We start from the raw sequence: 25,197 nt of genomic DNA on the forward strand, positions 1-25,197 counted from the left end.
TTTGTTTAGACACTATTTCTGACTTTTACACAATTTAAGAATAAAATATAATTTTGACTTAGGATAAAATCATTTGTTGGATTTTCAGCTTTTGTTGTACTTACTTTCCCCTTTAATTGCCTAATAATTGTGAGCTAACTAGGTCTTTATTTGTGTTTATTAGGTGCTTTCGACCTGGGCTATGTCCTCAAAGAACAAATGTACCTTTCATACATCCAACTTTAATATCTTTTTACACAGTTTATACATGCAACTTTAATAATTTGAGGCAAGAAAATATGCTTAAATAATTGAGTGTTTTTAAATAAGTTCATTTATATTGTAAAGCCACTCTTAACAGTTATTTTCTATTTCTTTGTGTCATCACAATGTCAAAAAATGGGGGAGTGTGGAAAAAGGAAAGAAAAGAAAAGCAAGCAGGAAAAGATTCTGAACACACTTGGGGCATTACAAATGTTGCTGATTAAATGTCAATTCCTCCACATTTCTCAATTGATACATAAGATAAAATGGAGGCTAAAAATGTCACAAAAATTAAGCTACCAGTATAAGACTTTCAAATCAATGATATAATCTTTCAGAACCTTTACATAGTACACAGGAGTGATCCCTAAAAGCAAGAGTGAGGAAATAAGCATGGCCAGTGAAGCCCACTAACCAAACGTTGAGAGTGACAGGACAATGCCCACTCACACCCTGGGTCATAGTCCAACTCTGCTTCTTCCCTCTAGGTACTCCTGGTGCTGTGCTGTGCTGCCATCAATAACCCGCAGCCATGAGTTCCGACGCTGAGATGGCAATTTTTGGGGAGGCTGCTCCTTATCTCCGAAAACCTGAAAAGGAGCGAATTGAAGCCCAGAACAAGCCCTTTGATGCCAAGAATTCTGTCTTTGTGGTGGATCCTAAGGAGGCCTATGTGAAAGCAACAGTGCAGAGCAGGGAAGCGGGGAAAGTGACAGCTAAGACTGAAGCTGGAGCTGTGAGTTAAAAAGAAAAGAGGGAGAGGCATAAATGATCCTTTTCTACTACTCAGTTGATACACACTGGCTCCTTCTTTTCTTAACAGACTGTCACAGTTAAGGATGATCAAGTCTTCTCTATGAACCCTCCCAAATATGACAAGATTGAGGACATGGCCATGATGACTCACCTGCATGAGCCTGCTGTGCTGTACAACCTCAAAGAGCGTTATGCAGCCTGGATGATCTACGTGAGCGCCCCCTTTGACATTACTTTTCAATAACTCGATGAACTGTGTTAGCTAAAACAAATTAAAGACTTTATTTTCAGAATCAGCTACTGCAATATTATCTTAAGACCAATCATTTGGTTAGTGTTATAAATTCTAATGTATTTGAAAATATGCATGTGGAAAGCTATCTACTTGATACTGGATTAGTTGGAAGGCTGAAGCATTTTGTGAAGCAGTGGGTGTTAGGAGGAGGCAGCAAATGGACAAAACCATTAAGCATTATGAGAACTTAAAGCTTAGGTCCCTTAAATGCTGTACTTAGATCCCTCTCTCCATATTTCCAAGGCAGATTAATGAGGTGACTACTGATTGAGCTATCTTGTCATTTCCCACAGACCTACTCGGGCCTCTTCTGTGTCACTGTCAATCCCTACAAGTGGCTGCCGGTGTATAACCCCGAGGTGGTGTCTGCCTACCGAGGCAAAAAACGCCAGGAGGCCCCACCTCACATCTTCTCCATCTCTGACAATGCCTATCAGTTCATGCTGACTGGTGAGCGAGTCCATAATTACAACTTCTATAGCCACTTATAAAATATTTGTATACTGATAACACAGAAGACATAGGGCCAGTACTTAGAAAATAAATTGTTCAGCACAAACATAATGATAGCACTAATAAAGTTAGGGAAATATATTTAAAATAAAATGTACCAATTCCAAACACATAAGGAATTTTGCTTAGATTTCTATGCTAAAATCCAAATTAATTAACACAAATTCCAGCTCAAAATTAACTAAATTTAGGGGTCAACAATGCATTTTAATTATAGCTAATATATTATCTCTTCTAAAAAGTAAACTTTGAAGTGTCATACTGAGAAGTTATCACAATTACTATATTAAAACTTAGATTGGACATTAATATCATGACAGGATTTTGAACTATGAACTAGGTGATTAACGGGACATGAAACTAATATTCATTCACCTAATAGTGATAGTTTATTCACATAGCTATTACGGTGAAATAATACATTATATATTTTATCATATTAAAGGTAGTGGAAGTTTAACACTGATTAATTAGCACATCTTTTGCTACTTATTTTTTTAAAGTATTTGTGAAAATAGCAAAGCACCAGTTGATATAGTTATTACTTTTGTATGACTGGGGAGTTTTAAAAGACCAAGTTTGAGTTTACAAGTACTGTGTTTACAAGTATGTGCCAAGTCCTGTGTTTTTTAAAAACATCTTGGGTTTCGGTTTCTCTTTTGCAGATCGTGAGAACCAGTCCATCCTGATTACGTATGCACATTTCATGTCTTTATTTTCTGTTGAGTTTTGATCCCTGTAGTAGTTACTACTACAGATTAGATTCTGACTTTTTCATCTGTCTGAAATTGACAGCGGAGAATCTGGTGCAGGGAAGACTGTGAACACCAAACGTGTCATCCAGTACTTTGCAACAATTGCAGTTACCGGAGAGAAGAAAAAAGAGGATGCTGCTTCTGGTGGCAAACTGCAGGTGGGTATGATGTTTATTTGAGGATGGAAGAACTAAAAGACTATTTATAATGTGACCACAGTACTTCAGAATCATGGCAACCAGTTGTATGCAATGCCAGATTTGGAAAATAACTCTTGGAAGAACTTGAGAGAATGAAATATATTGGCAGGTTCAATATGCAAAAGTTCTCACCACCATTTAATCAGGAGGAATAGGTGGGCCTGAAGGATATGGAAATCAAGACCACGTCACTGGAGTGCCCCCTCCCCACAATCTGTTCTGCTCCTCCTCACTCATTTTAGAAAACCTCATCCACAAGTTACAGACCACTGCAAAGGGGGAGGAAGGGAATGGGGAATATCAGTGAGAAGTTACTTTAACAGCCCGCAACTCATCTTTTGGAGGGTTTGTTTATCTATCTTATTCAATTCTCTTAAGGGGACACTTGAAGATCAAATCATCAGTGCCAACCCCCTCCTGGAAGCCTTTGGAAATGCCAAGACCGTGAGGAATGACAACTCCTCTCGTTTTGTAAGTTTCTTGGTCTTCCTTTTCATGTGAGAATTAGTACCGCCTCTTCTATACATCTGATAGTAATATCTTTTGCATCTATTTGTCCATAGCTAAAGAACTAGCATCTGCCTTTTAATATGTACAATAAGTTCTCCTTTGCCTCTTTAAGGGTAAATTCATCAGGATTCATTTTGGTGCCACAGGCAAGCTGGCTTCTGCAGATATTGAAACATGTAAGTTAACAAATATAAGTGGTTATCTTCTCCTTTCGGGTATAAATTAAAAATCTTATTTTTATCTATTTTCCACTGTGGCCTTTTCTTTTTATGTGCTTAATCTCACTTTCTAGATCTGCTAGAGAAGTCCCGAGTTACTTTCCAGCTAAAAGCTGAAAGAAGCTACCACATATTTTATCAAATCATGTCCAACAAGAAACCAGAGCTTATTGGTAAGAAGTATCTTTGATTGATTTCTACCAAGAAATAATGACAGCTTTTCTAAGAAGTCCCTCTGAAATGTTTTATATGACCAAAGTAACTCTGTCTATATTTATTCTCTTCCATGTATTCAGAAATGCTTTTGATCACCACCAATCCATATGACTTTGCCTTTGTTAGTCAAGGTGAAATCACAGTGCCTAGCATTGATGATCAGGAAGAGCTGATGGCCACAGATGTAAGTAACAGACACAAAGCAAGAAAAGGAAAATTCATTTTCTAGTGTACAACACTCTCCTCTCTCCTCTATTAAAGTAGACAGCATTAGTAGAAGGAGTACAAACAGGCAATACTACCTTTCAGGATTTCCTACCGTTGGAATAAAATTACAAGGTATTTTAATGCCCCTGCCCACTGATATGTATAGATATTTTAAATGTCTGTAATAAATGTTAGGTCTTTGTCATTCCTTAGCTATCTGACTTATTATTTTTTCTTATCTTATCAGTCATTTTCAGTCAATTTTTATACTCCAATAGTGATGTTCCTCTTCTATTTTATGCCAGACCCTAGACCCAAGAAACAGAGAAAGAGCTACAATATTTTAAAATTTTTGTAACAGAATATGAAATTCCCACAGTCCCTTTATAATCAGATGTAAACACAGCATCTGTTTTGAATACACCTCTATGGACTAATAATATAAGCCTCGGCTCCCTATGCAGTATAAGGAGAAATGGATTGTCTACCTCAATAATATTCTTTTTAGGACTCCATGAAGCCTTTATATTTATTTTTGGAACTATAGATTTTCTCTCCCTCCTCTTTTTTAAAGGATTATTACTGTAACTAATTTTTTATACATATTTTGTGGGGGTTTTTGAATTTCTGAATTATCAATCTTCTTTGATTATTAACTTTAATACCAATGGGAATATCCCAACATTCCCAAGATAGGATTTAAAGTTGCTTGCAAATATACTTTTCTTTTAAAATATTATTTTCAGGGAGTCCGTGAGCTGTTCGTGTACCTTTATCTTGTAAATATCAGCTCGTACTCTCTACAGCTTATTATTATATTCGTATGTCCAAATGTGATACGGAGTTGAGAAATATCTGCTAGTGTCAGAAGTTTAAAAAATGTAGTAGTCTTGCTCCAGGACTTCTGTAATAATGTCTAAGCTCCACAGACAGGTAGAGTCAGTGAGCTGGGACTGGAAGGCAATAATCTGAGGCAAGGGTGTTAGGAGACAGTGGTAAATAAACCTACCTTCCTCCCTGAGGCCTGCCCCAAGCCTTTCAAAGCATTTCCAAAGCCTAGCATGGGCAACTAGGAAGGGAATAAAAACCTGACAGAGGAAAAGGACACAAAATATTTCAATATAGGGAGAAAGTTCTTTCCACAGATGTCGGTTCCCTACATGAGTAACGAACAGGTCAAGTTCACTGCCAGGTATCTCATGGTCAGCTAGGCTGTGACCTGACAGCAGACAGGCATGTGGAGAAACACTCGGGCCACAGCTGCTGTCCTCATGTCCTTTTCCCAGCTCCATCCCTCCTGCCCATTAGGGCGGAAAGGTAGGCTCTGATTAGGTATTAGGTTAGGACACTGTAGGAGGAGGAGCTAACAGAAAGACTGTGAGGCTGCAGAAAAGAGCAAAAAAGCCGTGAGACAGTCAGAAGCATGCGCAGCAAGGCCAGGCTAATAATGTGGAGAAATGGGAAAAGCATGGCCTTGTTACCCACAGCCATGGCTCCGAGTCCTGGCTCGGTGAGTGTGCGTAAGTTATATAACATCTGTCTGTCCACGTGGCTCTGCAGGAAGGCTGATTTATACTTCTTGGTGTTGCTATGTAGAACAAAATAGGGATGAATATGAGTGCGTTTTGAAAAGTGTTAGTCAAATATGAGACAAGGCGTGATGAGAAAAAAGTGGGAGTATCCTGAGTCTGCCAAGAGGATAACTGTGAGGTGAGTTAAATTCAACTCTTTTCAGAGTGCTGTGGACATCCTGGGTTTCAGCGCTGATGAAAAGGTGGCCATCTACAAGCTCACAGGAGCTGTGATGCATTATGGGAACATGAAATTCAAGCAAAAGCAAAGGGAAGAGCAAGCTGAGCCAGATGGCACTGAAGGTAGACCTCCCTGCTGATATCTTTCAATTGACAGAAATGACATCATCAGCTCCTTAAAGGCACAGACCATGATTTTACTTCCTTTAAGATATCTGATGATGGGGAAAAGTATGAGGTAAAAGAAATGATGCACTACCCGGTGTTTTACATGACTAAGCAGATTTGAGGAGTTGTGATTTCTGCCCATTCCATTTTTAATTCACTTATAGCAAGCTAGTATTTGCCATTTGATTAAAATATTTTTTACTTCTGTGACTATTTTGCCCACATGCACTAGAAAAAAATAATAAATCTAAATGTTGCTGTCACTACACCCTTAGATTAGAGTTTCTCAAATTATTTTAATCTGTGGCCCACTTTAGCTATGTTTTAAATATCACACAGAGCATTAATTTCCCAAGTTCCAAATTATCATCTCAAAAAAATGACTAAACTTAGTATGAAAGGTGGCAATTTTGAAGCAATATCAGCAAATAGGTTATGCTATATTTGTACATATTACTCTTCAAGCATAAATTCTTCCTGTCATTGTCATCCACACCTTCAATTGTATAAGCCTTGATCAGTTTCACCATCTTCACCTTGTTCATGCAGTTGCTGACAAGGCAGCCTATCTCCAGGGTCTGAACTCCGCTGACCTGCTCAAAGCCCTCTGCTACCCCAGGGTCAAGGTTGGCAACGAGTATGTCACCAAAGGCCAGACTGTGCAGCAGGTAAACGACATAAACCCCCAGGTTCATTTTAGCTACAGGAGACCTTAAGGGTCCATCATTGTTTTCAATTCAAAAACTAAATTAACTTTTTTCTTGAAGGTGACCAACTCCGTGGGTGCTCTGGCCAAATCCATCTATGAGAAGATGTTCCTGTGGATGGTCACCCGCATCAACCAGCAGCTGGACACCAAGCAGCCCAGGCAGTACTTCATTGGGGTCTTGGACATCGCTGGCTTTGAGATCTTTGATGTGAGTAATGAACTTATAGAAAATTAGCAAATGCAAATCCTCGGTTATTTAAAGCATAGAAAATTAACAAACAACAAGTTGGGGAGATTGCTGGGTTGGGTGAAGAAGGTGAAGGAATTAAGCAAAAAACCAAAAAACAAAAAAAACTCATAGACACAGACAACAGCACGGTGATTACCTGAGGAAAAGGGGTTGGGGGGAAGTAGAAGAAGGTACAGGGGAAATATATGGTGATGGATGGAGATCTGACTTGGAGTGATGAACACACAATGCAACATGTGGATGACGTATTATAGAACTGTACACCCGAAACCTATATAGTAACCAATGTCACCCAAAAAAATTCAATTTAAAAATTAAAAAACAGTGCTGGAGAGGATTTGGAAAAAAGAAAACCCTTGTGCACCGTTGGTGGGAATGCAGATTGGTGCAGCCACTGTGGAAAGCAGTGTGGAGTTACTTCAAAAAATTAAAAGTAGAACTGCCTTATGATCCAGCAATTCCACTTCTGGGGATATATCCAAAGAAACACAAAACAGTAATTCAAAAAAATATCTGCACCCCTATGTTCACTGAAGCATTATTTACAATAGCCAAGATCTGAAAGCAACCCAAGTGCCCATCACTAGATGGGTGAATAAAAAAGCTGTAGTACATTCACACAATGGAATACTACTCAGCCATAAAAAGGAAATCTTACCCTTTGCAATAGCATAGACGGACATAGAGAGTATTACGCTAAGTGAAATAAGCCAGTGAGAGAAAGACAAGTACCATATGATTTTATTTATATGTGGAATCTAATGAACAAAATAAACTAACAAAATAGAAAAAGATTCATAGATATAGAGAATAGACTGACAGCTGTCAAAGAGGAGGGAGGTTGGGAGCTGGGTTAAAAACGTGAAGGGATCAAGCAAAAAAACACACACAAAACTCATAGATACAGGCAACAGTACAGTGATTACTAAAGGGAAAGTGAGTAGGGGAAGGTAGAACAGGGCAAAGGGGGGATAAATGGTGACAGAAGGTGACTTGATTTTGAGTGGTGAATGTACAATACAATATACAGATGATGTATTATAGAATCGTACACCTGAAAGCTATATAATTTTATTAACCAATGTCAGCACAATAAATTCAATAATTTTTTTTAAAAGGGATGCATGATGTGGTGAAAGGTGGTGAGTTTTCAGGAGATAAGGCTTAAAAATTATGAGGTGGGTAGCCAGATTATGAAGTACTTTATATGTTATATTAAAGATTTAAAATTTATATGATAAAAAAGAAAAAATTATGTGCTCTGCTACAGATGGTTGAGTGAAGTATTCTATAAACATTAGTCAGGTGAAGCTGATACTGTCATTCACGTCTACTATATCTTTCCTGATTTTCTGCCTACCTTTTCTATAAATTATTGAAAGAGGGATATTAAAATCTTCACCTATTAAAAAAAGTACAAAATGAGATTTGTGCTAAAGAAAGGTCTTTGAAGAGATATGACAACTAGTAAATAGGTATAAACAGAAAAGAAAGTTTTAGTCTTTTAAATCTAGAAGTCTCAAAATTGGTCCATGAATGGTTAAAATAATCAACATCAATCCTGGATCAAAGCAGATGAGCTTTAATTTTAAGAAAAACACTTTTTTAAATTAAATGAGGATATTTAAAAGATGTCCTCATTTAACAGCATTTTGCCTCATATGCATGATTTCAGGCAGTTACTTGGAAAGCAAAGTACTGAGAAGTCAATTCTCCTTTGTTTAGAATTATGTCAGATATTAAGAAAACAATCTGAATCTTAGTAATTTAATATACCAAATGCCTTAAATTCAGAAGGAAATTTTAGTAGCTGCTCTGTAGATACAATATGTAAGTTATGAGTAATTTCCTATACAGTACAACAGCCTGGAGCAGCTGTGCATCAACTTCACCAACGAGAAACTGCAACAGTTCTTCAACCACCACATGTTCGTGCTGGAGCAGGAGGAGTACAAGAAGGAAGGCATCGAGTGGGAGTTCATTGACTTCGGGATGGACCTGGCTGCCTGCATTGAGCTCATTGAGAAGGTATGTATGACCTTTCAAGCCTTCAAAACATAAAGAACAAATAGTCCATCTTCCTATGGTTAACTGCAATTCCAATTTTCAAAGAACAAGCAGTAGTATTTTATGGCATATTTGTGCACTCTGATCAGTTGTGAGGTGTGTCACAAGTGATCCGTTATTAAAAAGTAATTTGTAGAAAAATGATTACAACACACACAGTCACGTTTATCCCACTTAATCACTTCATTTTCCCTCACTGTTATTCCTACATGATCTCATGCATATGAAAGAAATGAAATTACAGATAGTCCTCTGAGTATTGTAATTAACCCCGGTGAACCCATGATGGTGCATTGTGAATGTACCATCCTTCATGCGTATCAAGGCAGGATATGTCAAGATGTCTTAAAGTTTGGAAAGTTAACTCTTCAATTGTTACAGTTATTAAGACTATGATGACTACTGAGTAAGTTGACAATGAGTAATAAATAAACCTTTCTATAGCCTTATCTGGAATATAAGCCTTAAATTCCCTATTATCAAGGGGTAGAGCAATAGTTATATCAGTTCTGAAGATGTTAAAACTCATCAAGCAATCATTAAACGCTCTCAAAAGTGTAGTGGGAGCTCATCGTATACCTACCGATAACAATAAAACATATGGTTATGTATGAATCCTACCCTAATCAGTGGGAAGAGTAAATGCTACTGCCATGTAGGAAAACTTCAATAGTAATATCAAAATTCATAAAAATATGAGAGGTGAGAGCCGAAAGGCTGACTAGGTCTGCCCAATTTGGGGAAAAGATTTTTACTTTGGTGATATAATATCTCTACTATTCATCAAAACTATATAGTTCTCAGGAAAAGCATTTGTTTTCTTCTGTAGTATTTCAGTTTCTGGAACACTCAAATTAGTTTTTGGGAGACAATTTGAGACTAAAGCAAAATCATCAATGTTGAATTTTTATCAGGCTTTCATATATAATTTGCCACTGAAAAGGGTCAATCTGCTTTCATAGCAAAACTATATTAGTATCATTTAACTCCACAGTGGTGGGAACATAGCTTAGAGTACAGAGAGTTTTAATGATATACATGAGATGCATATTTCTCCTGGGACTGGATCATTTCTAGTCATTACCCATAATTTTTCTTCTCTTCATATTTTTGTCATGTCTAAATTTGAGGTGAAGGAAGTTCCCTTGTCAGTAGGGAAGAAAGTATTTAGATATATACATTTATGGAAGAAAGAATCCAGCTTTGAAATGTCAGTTTCAGAATTTAATTTTATACTCTGAACATAAAGTTTATCAAGTGGCACAGATGGGTTATTTTTAAATGGAGTCTTTCTAGCAAACATACTTCCCATTTGTCCTTGGTACATGACTGTTTACATTTCAGTAGTAGAGAAGAGGCAACAAAGTAGTATCATGCCTATTCAATTTCTCTTCATCCCAAATCTTCTTTTGGAACATTATATTTTCAGGTTCTCATCAAGTACATAAATTATCAGAGCACACTGTTTTCTGAGGGACTCATTACTATTGTACCTTTTTTCTTATTCTTAGCCCATGGGCATCTTCTCCATCCTGGAAGAGGAGTGCATGTTCCCCAAGGCCACAGACACCTCCTTCAAAAACAAGCTGTATGAACAGCATCTTGGAAAGTCCAACAACTTCCAGAAGCCCAAGCCTGCCAAAGGCAAGGCTGAGGCTCACTTCTCGCTGGTGCACTATGCGGGCACCGTGGACTACAACATTGCTGGCTGGCTTGACAAGAACAAGGACCCCCTGAACGAGACCGTGCTTGCACTTTACCAGAAATCTGGGTTGAAGACTCTGTCTCTCCTCTTCTCTGGGGCTCAAACTGCTGAAGCAGGTCATTTTTTAATTGAATTTATTGGGGTGACATTGGTTAATAAAATTATATAGGCTTCAGTTGTACAATATACATCATCTGTATATTGTATTGTGCGTTCACCACCCAAAGTCAAGTCTCCTTCCATTTCCATTTATCCCCCCTTTACCCCCTCCTCCTCCCTCCACCACCTTCCCTCTAGTAATCACCATACTGTTGTCTATGTCTATGAGTTTTGGGATTTTTTTTGCTTGATCCCTTCACCTTTCTCACTCAGCCTCCCGACCCACCTGACCTCTGACAGCTATCAGTCTGTTCTCTGTATTTATGAGTTTGTTTTTATTTTGTTTGTTAGTTTATTTTGTTCATTAGATTCCATATATGAGTGAAAACATATGGTATTTGTCTTTTCTCTGACTGGCTTATTTCACTTAGCATAATACTGTCCAGATTCATCCATACTGTCACAAAAGGCAAGATTTCCTTGTTTTTTTACAGCTGAGTAGTATTCCATTGTGTAAAGGTACTACAACTTCTTTTTCACTCATCTACTTATGGGCATTTTTAGTATCATAAACATGCTCTTAGAGCCACAAATTAGAAATATACTACCAGAGATATAGTTATATCAAAACCTAACATGAAAATACTGGCTAATACGGATCTAATGAAATGAAGTATATTTAATAAGTGTGGTACAGTCTTACAATCATAGACTTTCAGAACTAAAATTGACATTATGGATCATTTAGTCCATAACCTCCTTGCACCAATAAGAACACAGAGACTCAGAGAGGTTAAGTGACTTGCTCAGAATCACACAGCTCATTTCTACCATTTTAATAGTATTGATTCCTTCAAGGATCCAGCTAAGTTGGAGACGAGGAAATTCTTTGTCAAAACACTAGCTTGAGAAATTACAATTCTGTTCTTTTAAGTCACCTCAGACCACATTTAGAAGTAACAGTATGAAAGCACGGGCAAAGAGAAAATAGGACTTCCCTGCAGGTTAGCAGAGGCTCACCTACTTAGGACCAAGCACGTAACTTTGCCTTTTTTCAGGGAGATGTGTGCACTACGGAGGCCTTACTATTCTGTCTCCCGGACCCTCCTCCAGGGGATAGACTTTGCTGACTTGAACTGAAGAAATCCCATCCCTTCCCCAAATCTACCCTTTACATACAGTTCTTTTCTTGTTATTTTCCTGAATGCTCATAATGTGAGCCAATGCTTATAATTTTCCAAATCTAGAGTTGAAGAAGAGAAATGGAAAGAATAAGAATAATACAAATGAATGAGTGCAAATTTAAATTCCAAACAAAGGGAATTTTGGCAGTCCTAATGTCTATGCATATTACTTAAAAGGCTGTTGCAAATAATTGTAATTTTTCTATTTTATTTTTCAGACAGTGGTGGTGCAAAGAAAGGTGCCAAGAAGAAGGGTTCTTCTTTCCAGACAGTGTCAGCTCTTTTTAGGGTACAGTATATTCTTGGATTCCAAATGATTACTTTTGTAAAGAAATTAAATTATTATAACTTAAAATTTTGTAAAAGAAATCTGTGGTGAAACAGGAAAAAAAGCTGTGATGTACTAAAAATAACCTGAAGAATGCCTTAGTTAAAATTTAACAAGAGGACCCAAAGTGTGTCTGTTCACATCAAACCTTATGATAAGTAAACCACATCCTCTTTAAGCCCCAAATCTAAAAGATCTGGTATTAAGCAAGTTTCGCATGAAGTCAAACCCTTTCTTAAAAGCTACCACTGTATTCAGTTACATCTATTTCATATGACCGAAGTCTCAATACAAACTTTCTCTGATTGGCAGTGCTTGAGAAAAATAAAATGAAGTTGAATGGTTTTGTGTAATCTATAATTTTCTATCTGTACGCCATGTATATGATTTCAACTGTCATAATTTGTTCTTCATTGAGACAGCTCATTAAAACATGAAATAAGAGCACAGTAACTATAGATCATTGATAGGGACTCTCATGTAAATGCCACTAGAAATTATTTTTAAACTTTTCATGTGGTTTTATAGGAGAATTTAAATAAGCTGATGACCAACTTGAAGAGCACTCACCCCCACTTTGTGCGCTGTCTCATTCCCAATGAAACTAAAACTCCTGGTAAGATATTTCTGATATCCAAATAAGACTCCAGTGTGACTTTTCATTAGACTTTTAGAAACAAAGCATATCTTTCTTTTAGGGGCCATGGAACATGAACTTGTCCTGCACCAGCTGAGGTGTAACGGTGTGCTGGAAGGCATCCGCATCTGCAGGAAGGGATTCCCAAGCAGAATTGTTTATGCAGACTTCAAACAAAGGTTTGTGTCTTATTAGTTATCCCTTTCAATGTGCCTAGTCTGTATCAAAATTGCCACATTTCAAATTTTTTCAACGTTTCCTTAAACACTAAAATGCAATTATTTGAAAGGTGATCATAAAAGAAAGAAGTCTTGGTTTATATGATCATAAGTTTTTCATCATATCTTCAAAGTTTTACAAAAGCACTGTTTATTTGAATGTAATTTTTTCCTCCAAAAATCAATCTATAATTTTGTCAATGACAGCTACCAAGAGTTCTACCTTTTTTATTTCAGTGAAAATAAACCACATTTTAATATCCTTTTTATTCTGACAGATACAAGATTCTAAATGCAAGTGCTATCCCAGAGGGTCAGTTCATTGACAGCAAGAAGGCTTCTGAGAAACTTCTAGGGTCTATTGACATTGACCACACCCAGTATAAATTTGGTCATACCAAGGTACTACCAATGCAAATTTCTATCTATCATAACTTCATTTCTTTTGGAAATGAAAATAACATATTTAAATGTTCTTTGGCAAGGTTTTCTTTAAAGCTGGCCTGTTGGGAACTCTAGAGGAGATGCGAGATGATAAACTGGCTCAACTCATCACACGCACTCAAGCTGTGTGCAGAGGGTTCCTGATGAGGGTGGAGTTCAGGAAGATGATGGAGAGGAGGTGAGGGACCAAGTACAAGTCCTCCTCCACATTTTAATAATTGAATCCAATGAAGTCATTACTTTTATTGAGGAATGGACACTTTCCACATTCCTTTTCATTTTCATCTTTTTTTCTTTCCTATAGAGAGTCTGTCTTCTGCATCCAGTACAATGTCCGTGCCTTCATGAATGTGAAGCACTGGCCCTGGATGAAGCTGTATTTCAAGATCAAGCCCCTCCTCAAGAGTGCGGAGACAGAGAAGGAGATGGCCAACATGAAGGAAGAGTTTGAGAAAGCCAAAGATGATCTGGTTAAATCAGAGGCAAAAAGGAAAGAACTTGAAGAGAAAATGGTAACTCTGATGCAAGAGAAAAATGACTTACAGCTCCAAGTTCAGTCTGTGAGTATTATACATGCACAGTTCAGCCATATCTTATCATCCAATCACTATTTGACTTGACATGAGAATTTTTAAATTTAAGGCTTATAAATAAATGGTCTCCACTGAAACATTTGTTATAATTGTTTGCCTTTCAAAAATACCAAGACTCAGACCTAAAGAAGCAATAGATACTAAGTCACAAATTATGCTGCATATGTTCATATATGCATTCATACATAGTTTGATCATCAGTGAGCAAAGTCATAAAAATATCCACAGGCAATTTCCTTTCTTTATAGAACCTTCTCTTGGATTAGAATGTTCTTTCATTAGTGAATATTTTTGTGGATAAAATTGAAGTTATGTTGTTTTTACCAGGAGAGAAAAAAAGGCTAAATCAATCACCCTCAAATATAAGAAAATTGAGTCCTAGAATGAGTAAGTACTTTTCAAAGTAGCAGAGGTGCAGATTTGCCAAAAAGCTCATTTTCCTGATTTGACCTCCCATGTAAGGATATTTGGAGGAAATTTATTATTATATTTAATCAGTATATTTGAAATTATTAACGTTTTTTTCCTTCCGGTTTTTAAAAATTATCAAGTTAGTTGGCATATGTATTGACCAAACTGGTTGAGTCGCTGAAGTTTCTACCTGTTAATAAATTGTGCATTTGCAGATATAACTTAGACAAATGAAAATATTTCATTTCCCCCTTTAGGAAGCTGAAGGCTTGGCTGATGCAGAGGAAAGATGTGACCAGCTGATCAAAGCCAAAATCCAGCTTGAAGCCAAAATCAAGGAGGTGACAGAGAGAGCTGAGGATGAGGAAGAGATCAATGCCGAGCTGACGGCCAAGAAGAGGAAGCTGGAGGATGAATGTTCAGAGCTCAAGAAAGACATTGACGACCTCGAGCTGACACTGGCCAAGGTCGAGAAGGAAAAGCACGCCACAGAGAACAAGGTACAAATCATGACCCATTTTAGAGTATTTGCAAGTGCTAGCTTGTTACTAAAGCATTTTTAATTGAAAGTTTATATTAAAATTATTGAATATGATAAGAAAATATAGTCATAAGTATGTCAACTATTTAGTCTTTGCCATTTCTATCTATAAACCTTGACCTTTATCTCCCATATTTTTCAGCTACATAGGCCTGGGTTAGCTTGTAGTTTCCCTTTTCCATCAGGCTGACACTCTCCTAAGATATTAGCATGTTTTTCATCAAGACTGTAAGAGCAGGATGTCATTAACATTGCTGTAATTTTTTCAAATCTAAAGGTGAAAAACCTTACAGAAGAAATGGCAGGTCTGGACGAAACCATAGCCAAGCTGACCAAGGAGAAGAAGGCCCTCCAAGAGGCCCACCAGCAGACCCTGGATGACCTGCAGGCAGAAGAAGACAAAGTCAACACCCTGACCAAAGCTAAAACCAAGCTAGAGCAGCAAGTGGATGATGTGAGTGTGAAACCAAAGTGTTTTCCCTTAAGATGAAATAAACAATTGTAACACATAATCATAAATGATGTTCATAAGCTTTTAAGTACTGGTTTGGGAATAATAATTAAAGTTCAGGCAATTTGGTGTATCTTTTAAAATTCTCCAGTGTATCTTTGAAAGCTGGTAACATAGGGTTCAGTGCTTAAGATCTAAAATAAATTAAATCCACTAAAAATTTAGCTTGAAGGATCTCTGGAACAAGAAAAGAAACTTCGCATGGACTTAGAAAGAGCCAAGAGAAAACTGGAGGGTGACCTAAAATTGGCCCAAGAATCCACAATGGATGTAGAAAATGACAAACAGCAACTTGATGAGAAAATAAAAAAGTGGGTATAATTCAATTGTAACCTTCTAATTGTCAGTTCAGATGAAATATATGCTTTAAAGATCTCTAAAATATTACATCATGGCACATGGTAAAAGAGACATCTTTCACTTTTTATTTAATGAAAATAGTAGATGACTGACATGTAAAGCATGTACTACTCACTTCCTCAACACCAGCAGTATAAATACGTTCAATTATACATAGACAAGAAAACTGGTAAGAGAACTGACTGTGAGCTAATGTGATGCTTTCCTAACAGGAAAGAGTTTGAAATGAGCAATCTGCAAAGCAAGATTGAAGATGAACAGGCTCTTGGGATGCAGCTGCAGAAGAAGATCAAGGAGTTACAGGTAAGTCATAAATTCCACCTTTTCTAAGCATTACAGGAATCAAAACTGCCATGAATTCCCATTAATGTTATGTCACTTCCAGGCTCGCACTGAGGAGCTGGAGGAGGAAATCGAGGCAGAGAGGGCCTCTCGGGCCAAAGCAGAGAAACAGCGCTCGGACCTCTCCCGGGAACTGGAGGAGATCAGCGAGCGGCTGGAAGAAGCTGGTGGGGCAACTTCAGCCCAGATTGAGATGAACAAGAAGAGGGAGGCTGAGTTCCAGAAAATGCGCAGGGACCTGGAGGAGGCCACCCTGCAGCATGAAGCCACAGCAGCCACGCTGAGGAAGAAGCACGCAGACAGTGTGGCTGAACTTGGGGAGCAGATAGACAACCTGCAGAGGGTCAAGCAGAAGCTGGAGAAGGAGAAGAGTGAGATGAAGATGGAGATTGATGACCTTGCTAGTAACATGGAGACTGTCTCCAAAGCCAAGGTATTTATTAACTTATCCCCTTTTCACCTTTATTTGCAACAATTCAAAATGATCAAGTTTACACGTGCCAATCTAATCTAACTGTACAAATTTTAGATGTTATCTCAAATATTAAAATTATTCCTATTAGGTATCACTATATATATTTTTTAATATATCTTTATTGATTTCAGAAAGGGAGAAAGAAATTTCAGAGAGGGGAAAGGAGAAGGAGAGAGAGAGATAGAAACATCAATGATGAGAGAGTTATTGATTGGCTGCCTCATGCACACCCCTGACTGGGGATCGAGCCCGCAACCCGTGCAAGTGCCCTGACCGGCAATCGAACCCCAATCGCCTGGATCCTAGGTTGATGCTCAACTGCTGAGCCACACCTGGCCGGGCAGGCATCACTATATTGAACTGAATAATTTCATTTATATATGTAGAAATCACTTTAAACTTTGTCACTGATACTGTGAAAGAATGCAATTACAGAAAAAAACTTATCTAAAAATCATACTCTACATGGTGTAGAATCTAAATGATGCTCATATTTTCTAATCATTTCCAATATCATTTTCACAATCAATTATTCATCCAGGCAAAATTACATGTCTCTGCATCCAAGGCACCATGCAGGACTCTGAGACTGATAGAGAATGGACTCAATCCCTTTCCCACAAGTACTTACAGACTCCAAATCCCAGACATACAAATAGAAACATAGCATCTTACTGCTTTGTACTTCCACCCACAGATAAACTTTGAGAAAATGTGCCGCACACTAGAGGACCAGCTTAGTGAAGTGAAAACAAAGGAAGAGGAGCAACAACGCTTAATAAATGAATTGTCAGCCCAGAGGGCACGTTTGCATACAGAATCAGGTCAGTAAATAAATATGGCCATCCTGTGGAGTGAAGAATGAAAGGCAAGCTTCAACCGCTGTGTACCTATCAAAGACAAGTCATGTACCTCCACTTACCACTGACTTGTTATCCCTTCATCTTTTTATTGTAAGGTGGTAAAAACAGACTTATAAGCTATAACTGGAAAAAATTGTCTCCTTGGGCTAAGAAACTTTTTGTTGCCTCAGCATTACTCAAAAACCCCCAACTCACACATTTTTGAAAGAGCAAGAAAATAGTCCTCTTGACAGCATCAGAGCTCTTGAGTTATCCTTTCCATCATATGAAATGAGAGAGTTCTAATGTCATTTCATTCTTTAACGTATTCTTCACTGAGACAACAGAACTAAAGCACCTCAACGTTTTGTCTTTCACAGGTGAGTTTGCACGGCAACTAGATGAAAAAGATGCTCTGGTTTCTCAGCTATCCCGAGGCAAACAAGCATTTACACAACAGATTGAGGAATTAAAAAGGCAGCTAGAAGAGGAGTCTAAGGTGAGAATTCTCCAGTTGATACTATCAATGACTTGAACGTTGCAATATGAGACACTATGGAACTTCACATAGAGAATATCGATGATCAGAACGTAAACTTACACGGTTTTTGGTTGGTTCAGGCCAAGAACGCCCTGGCCCACGCCCTGCAGTCCTCCCGCCACGACTGTGACCTGCTCCGGGAACAGTATGAGGAGGAGCAGGAAGCCAAGGCGGAGCTGCAGAGAGCCATGTCCAAGGCCAACAGCGAGGTTGCCCAGTGGAGAACCAAATACGAGACAGACGCCATCCAGCGCACAGAGGAGCTGGAGGAGGCCAAGTACAGGCTCTTGGAGTTGGGGGTGGGGGCGGGCAGGAAGAAATTAAAGTTTAAAAACAGCAAAGGAAAAATTAAAAACACAGAATATTCTAGGCAAAGAAATAGGTAAAGGATTTCAGACTATTTTATTGCAGAGTGATGGGTTCCAACATATTCTCCTTCTTACAGCCCCATGTATGTCCACTGGAGAATGGGCCAAGACCAGAGCCCTCTCTCCATTCTGGTCTATTAAAAAAGCATCTTAAATTTCTTTCCACCAAAATGAATGAATAATTATCAGTATGCCCTTTATGAATTAAGTAGACTTAATTCCCTTTAATATAAGGAAAAATGGAGACATTGAGACTATCTGGTACAGATATATAGTTATGAATATTATAATTAACACTAATCAATTTGTCTCTAGAGTATTGGAAATTCAGAATAAGATTATCATACTTTTTCATCATTTAACTAACAACCAGCATCAATGAGTTTATTCACTAATAGCACACACTATTTGTGTGATAAAACTCATGGGAGTTACACCTGGAATCTCCCAGTGAAGGAAGCTTCCCTAAATTTGATTTATCTCAGTAGTTGTTAGGACTGGACAGAATGAGAGGATTTGGCAAGCATCTGCAGAGGGAGTATTCTAGATAAGAGTGTGGGCTAGGAGAGGTCGTGAATTAGGTGGGCTGGTGACAGGAGCAGTAAAATTGGAGACTATTTGGGAAGTACAATAATGGAATAATATTTGTTTTCTGGGCTAAAGAAACCCAAAAAGTTACTGATTAGTTGTATGACCTTGAACATGTCACTCCACGCCAGTTTCCTCATCTGTAAAGAGGACCATACAAGGAAATGTTTAAGGATCCTATTCAATACTAACATTCTTTGATGATATGACTCCTGTGCATGGTTGTCACTTCTTCCTCACCCTGCCTCACATCCTCCCATTGCTCAGTCAGCTAAAGTGCTTAAACTCGATCAATCTCTTTTTCTCCACCTCCATCTCTTCCACCACACACACACACACTCTCTCTCTCACACACAAGCAAAGCCTCATAAATATGTCTGACAACCCCTGAGATAAAGATAAGAATTCACTAGGGAAAACAGAATTCTAGAAGAGATAAAATGCATACTGAGAAGATATTTTAGAAAACCTTGATGATTTGTAGACAAAAAAATGTTGGGAAAACATGCTTTCTTAGTCAGCAGCTTTATAAAGTTGCCTGGGATAACTTTGACTCTGCTGTTAGTCACTTATACTAACCAACTTCTCAGGAAGAAGCTGGCCCAGCGTCTGCAGGATGCTGAGGAACATGTAGAAGCCGTGAACGCCAAGTGCGCCTCCCTTGAGAAGACCAAGCAGCGGCTCCAGAATGAAGTGGAGGACCTCATGCTTGATGTGGAGCGAACCAATGCTGCCTGTGCAGCCCTGGACAAGAAGCAGAGGAACTTTGACAAGGTGGCCCAGCCTGCTTAAACTTTACCCATGTTTACTTGGTCACCCTTTCTCCATGCATTGGCTGACAATTTACTGCTTTCAGGTCCTATCAGAATGGAAACAGAAGCAGGAGGAAACTCAGGCTGAACTTGAGGCCTCTCAGAAGGAGTCCCGTTCTCTCAGCACTGAGCTGTTCAAGATCAAGAATGCCTATGAGGAATCGCTAGACCAACTTGAAACACTAAAGCGAGAGAATAAGAATTTACAGCGTGAGTCTTTATAATCATTCTATTTCAAAAATGGTAGGAGGGTATCTTCCCAATTTTTCATTTTTCTCAAATGAATTTGGTATTTTATTATTATACGTAGAGGAGATTTCTGACCTCACTGAGCAAATTGCAGAGGGAGGAAAGCATATCCATGAATTGGAGAAAATAAAAAAACAAATAGATCAAGAGAAGAGTGAACTACAGGCTGCCCTAGAGGAAGCAGAGGTACATTTCATTTGCTCACCTATACATTATAAATAAGTTGAAAAATTAATAGCAACTGAGATCGATCATGTTGCAAACTTTTAGGGGATAACTCATATAATTCAGTAAGAAATACTGAACTGTACCTTGGGAATGCAGAACTAATAGGCTAAATTAAGATGTATGAAAACCTGTGAGTTTTTTAAATGCTTTCTTAAAGAAATGATCATAATGCACACAAAAAAGCGCTCTTTGAACTTTACATTTAAGTAACCTAAATGTTGCTTTTTCAAAAGGCATCTCTTGAACACGAAGAAGGCAAAATCCTTCGCATCCAACTTGAGTTAAATCAGGTGAAATCTGAGATTGACCGGAAAATTGCTGAAAAAGATGAAGAAATTGATCAGCTAAAGAGGAACCATCTCAGAGTTGTGGAGTCCATGCAGAGCACCCTAGATGCTGAGATCAGGAGCAGAAATGATGCCCTGAGGATCAAGAAGAAAATGGAAGGAGACCTTAATGAAATGGAAATTCAGCTGAACCACGCCAACCGCCAGGCTGCTGAGGCCCTGAGGAACTACAGGAACACACAGGGAATACTGAAGGTACTTTGGGATAAACACACATGGTGTCATACAGTCTGGGTGTCATTGTGTAACTCAAATTTTAGTATTGTATGAGGACTATGTGCCATAAACCATCCAAATAATATGGTGATCAGTTGAAATTTTTATGTCCACAGCTAAAAAATAGCTTAATTCTGGAAAGACCAGGACAGAGTTTATTTTTGTCATGTGAAGAGAAGACAAAATGGTGAAGGGTGAAGAGACAGGAAATCATGAAAGAGTTCAGTTACACACTACTGCATAAATCACTTCATTTATCTGGACTTCATTTGTTCAGTATACATAAAATGATACCATTAGACTAGTTGATCTCTAAGAATACTTTCCTGATCCAAATTTTTTTAGCTTACACCATAGAACTTTTATATGATTCAGGATCAAAAATAATATAATATCATATTCTTTTGAGTAGAACTGCTACCCTAGGCTACAAAGAATTTGTCATTAAAGGGACTTACAGAATTTTCCTATCTAATCATAATCTAAGTTATTAAGATCAACGTGTGTACATGATCCTAAATTTGTATTTGCTTTAACTGGAGCATGAGTAAGAGTCATTTTCTCCTTCTGTGTAGGACACTCAGCTTCATTTGGATGATGCCATAAGAAGCCAAGATGACCTTAAAGAACAACTGGCCATGGTTGAGCGCAGAGCTAACCTGATGCAGGCTGAGATTGAAGAGCTAAGGGCATCCCTGGAACAGACTGAGAGAAGCAGAAGGGTGGCAGAGCAAGAGCTTGTGGATGCTAATGAACGTGTGCAACTCTTGCACACCCAGGTGAGATTCAAGACTATAGATGAACAAATGCACTCCCTGAAGCTGAAGACAATTTGAGAGAATAATCTTGTTCATAAAGTCAGAAGTGATCTTGGCAAGGTTTTGGAATTCTGGGAATGTACATCAGTAAGTACATAGTAGGGCCTAGATGGTTCACAAGTACATTTATGGGCTGGCATAATCATGTCAATAGGAAATATTTTGAGTTCTAGAAGCGTTACTAAAAAAGCACAGAAGTCCCCCTACTAATAACCATATATACAACATTGGTGGCCATCTTGTCTCTTGCAACTCTAAACAGCAAAAAGATAAGCAAATAAAAAAGAGAAAGAATATGCCCACGTAATACTTATGTATCACGTGTGCATATAAAGCTAACTTCATGGGATATAAAAAAAGCTCTTAAGCTCAAACTCATGGAAGTAATCATTACTGCTACTCAGCATTTGTATGGATTTGTTACATAAATGGTGGTCTATCTTCACAATAGTTAATAAGTGGCCATTGTAGTATGCATTTATTGCCACAGAAAGATGTTCACAATATATAGTAAGTGATAAAAGCAACTTAGAAATAATATATAAGCATGATCTTTTTTTTTGTTAAAAACATCCAGAAAACATCGGAAGGATAAACAAAAGTGTTATAAGTGGAGTGAGAGTATAAGAATTATTCTTTGTCTCTGTTTTTGCTAATTTATATGTTCTACTATGTTTACAATAAACACATATTACTGTATACTTTTAAAAGTTACAATATAAGGAAATAACCATCACAGAAACATTAAAATTACATACTACAAATAATTTTAAATTAAAATTAAAATATAACATTTTTCCTGCTCACTATTGGTATCCTTGAATTGACAGAATATTTCAAATACTGTCAAGTTTCCAAAACATAAGAGATTCTTGAATCATTCTTTAAACCAATAATGATGCAACTTATGCACTGAAAATTTTCAATAAAGCCAACAAACATGAATGAACACCTAAAAATTAATAATCAGTTTTTCATCGGCTGTATGGTGCTTCATGGTACAATACTTTAAATTTTTTCTTGGGGCAGAGATAGTGCTTTATGCTTACATGCAGCCACCGATAAATTGTCAAATATCTTTGATATCAAAAATTAAAATTTACCTGGAAGAATTCAAGAGAATTTTTAATAACAGAAATATGAGTAGAAGGAAGAGAAGGCGTGAACTTACAATCAACTTTTTGATTTTTATTCTGAACACTTCTTTGGCCAACAATTTATGCCTATGTACACTAATAAAATTGACAATGCAAATATTTATAATTAAATATGCATTTTCCCTTTTTCATTAATTTAAAACAGAACACCAGCTTGATCAACACCAAGAAGAAGCTGGAGACAGACATTTCTCAAATCCAGGGAGAGATGGAGGACATTGTCCAGGAAGCTCGCAATGCAGAAGAAAAAGCCAAGAAGGCCATCACTGATGTGAGCAGAGGGCAACGCAGTAGTGGGCAAACTTGAATCTTGATAAGCTAGCTCAGCTCCCTCAACTGATTACGTCTTATTCCTAACCAGGCGGCCATGATGGCCGAGGAGCTGAAGAAGGAGCAGGACACCAGCGCCCACCTGGAGCGGATGAAGAAGAACCTGGAGCAGACAGTGAAGGACCTGCAGCACCGCCTGGATGAGGCTGAGCAGCTGGCCCTGAAGGGCGGGAAGAAGCAGATCCAGAAACTGGAGGCCAGAGTGGGTTTCCATCACTTCATTTGATTCCCAGCCTGTTCACACAGCTAGTTACAGCCAATTGTTGAGCACCTCTGTTCTTTCCCAGGTGAGAGAGCTTGAAAATGAGGTTGAAAATGAACAGAAGCGCAATGTTGAGACAGTCAAGGGTCTTCGCAAACACGAGAGAAGAGTGAAGGAACTCACTTACCAGGTGACCAACCTTTCCATATCTTCCAAATTTTATTTTCAAGAAAATAAAAATGAGTTGTTTTCAAATAATGACACTATCTATTTGCTACCCTTTCCATATCAGACCGAGGAGGACCGCAAGAATGTTCTCAGGCTGCAAGACTTGGTGGATAAATTACAAGCCAAAGTTAAAGCTTATAAAAGACAAGCTGAAGAGGCTGTGAGTATCTTCACAGTGAGACAGAAGGGTTCAGGAGCAAGTCCAGGTTTTGTGGATCCTGAAGTTTATATAATTTAAGAGTCTTTCTTTAAGGCAAAGAACGTAAAATGGGGAATACAAAATTAGGTTTGAAAATGAGAATTTATGCCCTAGCTGGTATGGCTCAGTGGTTAGAACATCGGCCTGTGGACTGAAGGGTCCTGGGTTCGATTCTACCCAAAGGGCACGTAGGTTTGCTCCCCAGCCCCAATTGGGGCACATGCAGAAGGCAACCAATCAATGTGTCTCTTTCACATCAATGTTTCTCTCTCTCCCCCTTCCACTCTCTGAAAAGCAATGGAAAAAATATCCTTGGGTGAGGATTAAAAAAAAAAAGAAAATGAGAATTTATTTAGAATGAGAAATTTTTATCACAAATTACTGGAGCCTTTGAGATTCAAGTTCATTTATTCTGCAATTTTCCAGACATGTTCATACAGAAATGCTGCTTGGTTACAACCCAATTCCCTCCTATCTAGAACACTCTACAGCTCTCATCTGGAAGTCCTATATTACCAGCACTCATAGGGACTGTGCAAATGAGGGCTCTGAAGTTTAACTTTTATTTAACTTTGTGATAAATCCATCTCAAGGCATTTCTTTTTCCTTTGGATACACTTATCTTTCTTATCCTGTTAATTCTGAAACCTTTCTTAAGGCTTCCGCAACCAATACTACCACTGCACCTACTTTTTTAAGTTTGTTTCATAGAAACAAGATTGATTCAGACTCCTGCTATGCTGATCTCCTTGTGGTCACTGTAGCATCTTAAGTTTGCCAGGAAGAGTTAAGTAAGAAAGCTGGAGCAGGGGGGTTGTAAGCCCACTTGTTCACTGAGTATGTGGGATGATGTGCCACTAATAAGTACGTTGCCAAATAACAGAACCTTTTGCTTTCTCATTCATGAAGCAAATCCCATAGCTGCTTCTCGTAACAAAGGCAGTAAGAATCAGAAATGTCAAATTTTCTCTAACTCTCTAATGCATTTCTTTTCTCAGGAGGAACAATCCAACGTCAACCTCTCCAAGTTCCGCAAGCTCCAGCACGAGCTGGAGGAGGCCGAGGAACGGGCTGACATCGCCGAGTCCCAGGTCAACAAGCTGCGGGTGAAGAGCCGCGAGGTTCACACAAAAATCATAAGTGAAGAGTAATTCATTCTAGCGCTGAAAGGTGACCAAAGACATGCACAAAATGTGAAGTTCTTTGTCACTGTCACATGTCGCTGTAATATCAGAGAAGTAAAATCTGCAGAGAATTTTGAAATCTAAAAGTACCTGTGTCTCTTAATTACAAGCTCCATAGTACTACTAGAATGAATTCATTTATTCAACATTTATTAAGCTCCTACTGGGTGCAATTAGAGATG

The 25,197-nt window shown here is 38.1% G+C and overlaps 1 protein-coding gene across 1 annotated transcript; it reads left to right on the forward strand.

Moving 5' to 3' along the window:
- Nucleotides 1–775: 775 nt before the first annotated feature.
- On the forward strand, nt 776–24,982 carry LOC107544524 (myosin-4). Its single transcript, XM_016222422.2, has 38 exons — nt 776–979; nt 1,067–1,210; nt 1,588–1,744; nt 2,473–2,500; nt 2,603–2,720; nt 3,141–3,233; nt 3,385–3,448; nt 3,565–3,663; nt 3,787–3,890; nt 5,649–5,787; nt 6,382–6,500; nt 6,600–6,749; nt 8,649–8,819; nt 10,370–10,679; nt 12,065–12,135; nt 12,703–12,790; nt 12,873–12,990; nt 13,308–13,431; nt 13,515–13,651; nt 13,778–14,033; nt 14,735–14,977; nt 15,296–15,472; nt 15,695–15,840; nt 16,102–16,192; nt 16,275–16,664; nt 17,404–17,530; nt 17,929–18,047; nt 18,170–18,366; nt 19,636–19,819; nt 19,902–20,067; nt 20,168–20,292; nt 20,568–20,876; nt 21,473–21,676; nt 23,018–23,143; nt 23,234–23,404; nt 23,490–23,594; nt 23,697–23,792; nt 24,830–24,982. Exons 1-38 carry the CDS (start codon nt 776–778, stop codon nt 24,980–24,982), a joined length of 5,823 nt encoding a protein of 1,940 aa, XP_016077908.2.
- The last annotated feature ends 215 nt before the right edge of the window (nt 24,983–25,197 follow it).

Source organism: Miniopterus natalensis, chromosome 17 (assembly GCF_054644295.1).
Source record: "Miniopterus natalensis isolate mMinNat1 chromosome 17, mMinNat1.hap1, whole genome shotgun sequence".
In the NCBI taxonomy this organism is placed as follows: Eukaryota; Metazoa; Chordata; class Mammalia; order Chiroptera; family Miniopteridae; genus Miniopterus; species Miniopterus natalensis.

What these genes read in the sequence shown, in the direction of transcription:
- LOC107544524 (XM_016222422.2), top strand. Translation starts at nt 776, where the DNA reads ATGAGTTCCGACGCTGAGATGGCAATTTTTGGGGAGGCTGCTCCTTAT. An exon ending in TGAGCCAGATGGCACTGAAG is followed by an intron (nt 5,788 to 6,381) that starts GTAGACCTCCCT and finishes TTGTTCATGCAG; the next exon opens with TTGCTGACAAGGCAGCCTAT. An exon ending in TACAGCTCCAAGTTCAGTCT is followed by an intron (nt 14,034 to 14,734) that starts GTGAGTATTATA and finishes TTCCCCCTTTAG; the next exon opens with GAAGCTGAAGGCTTGGCTGA.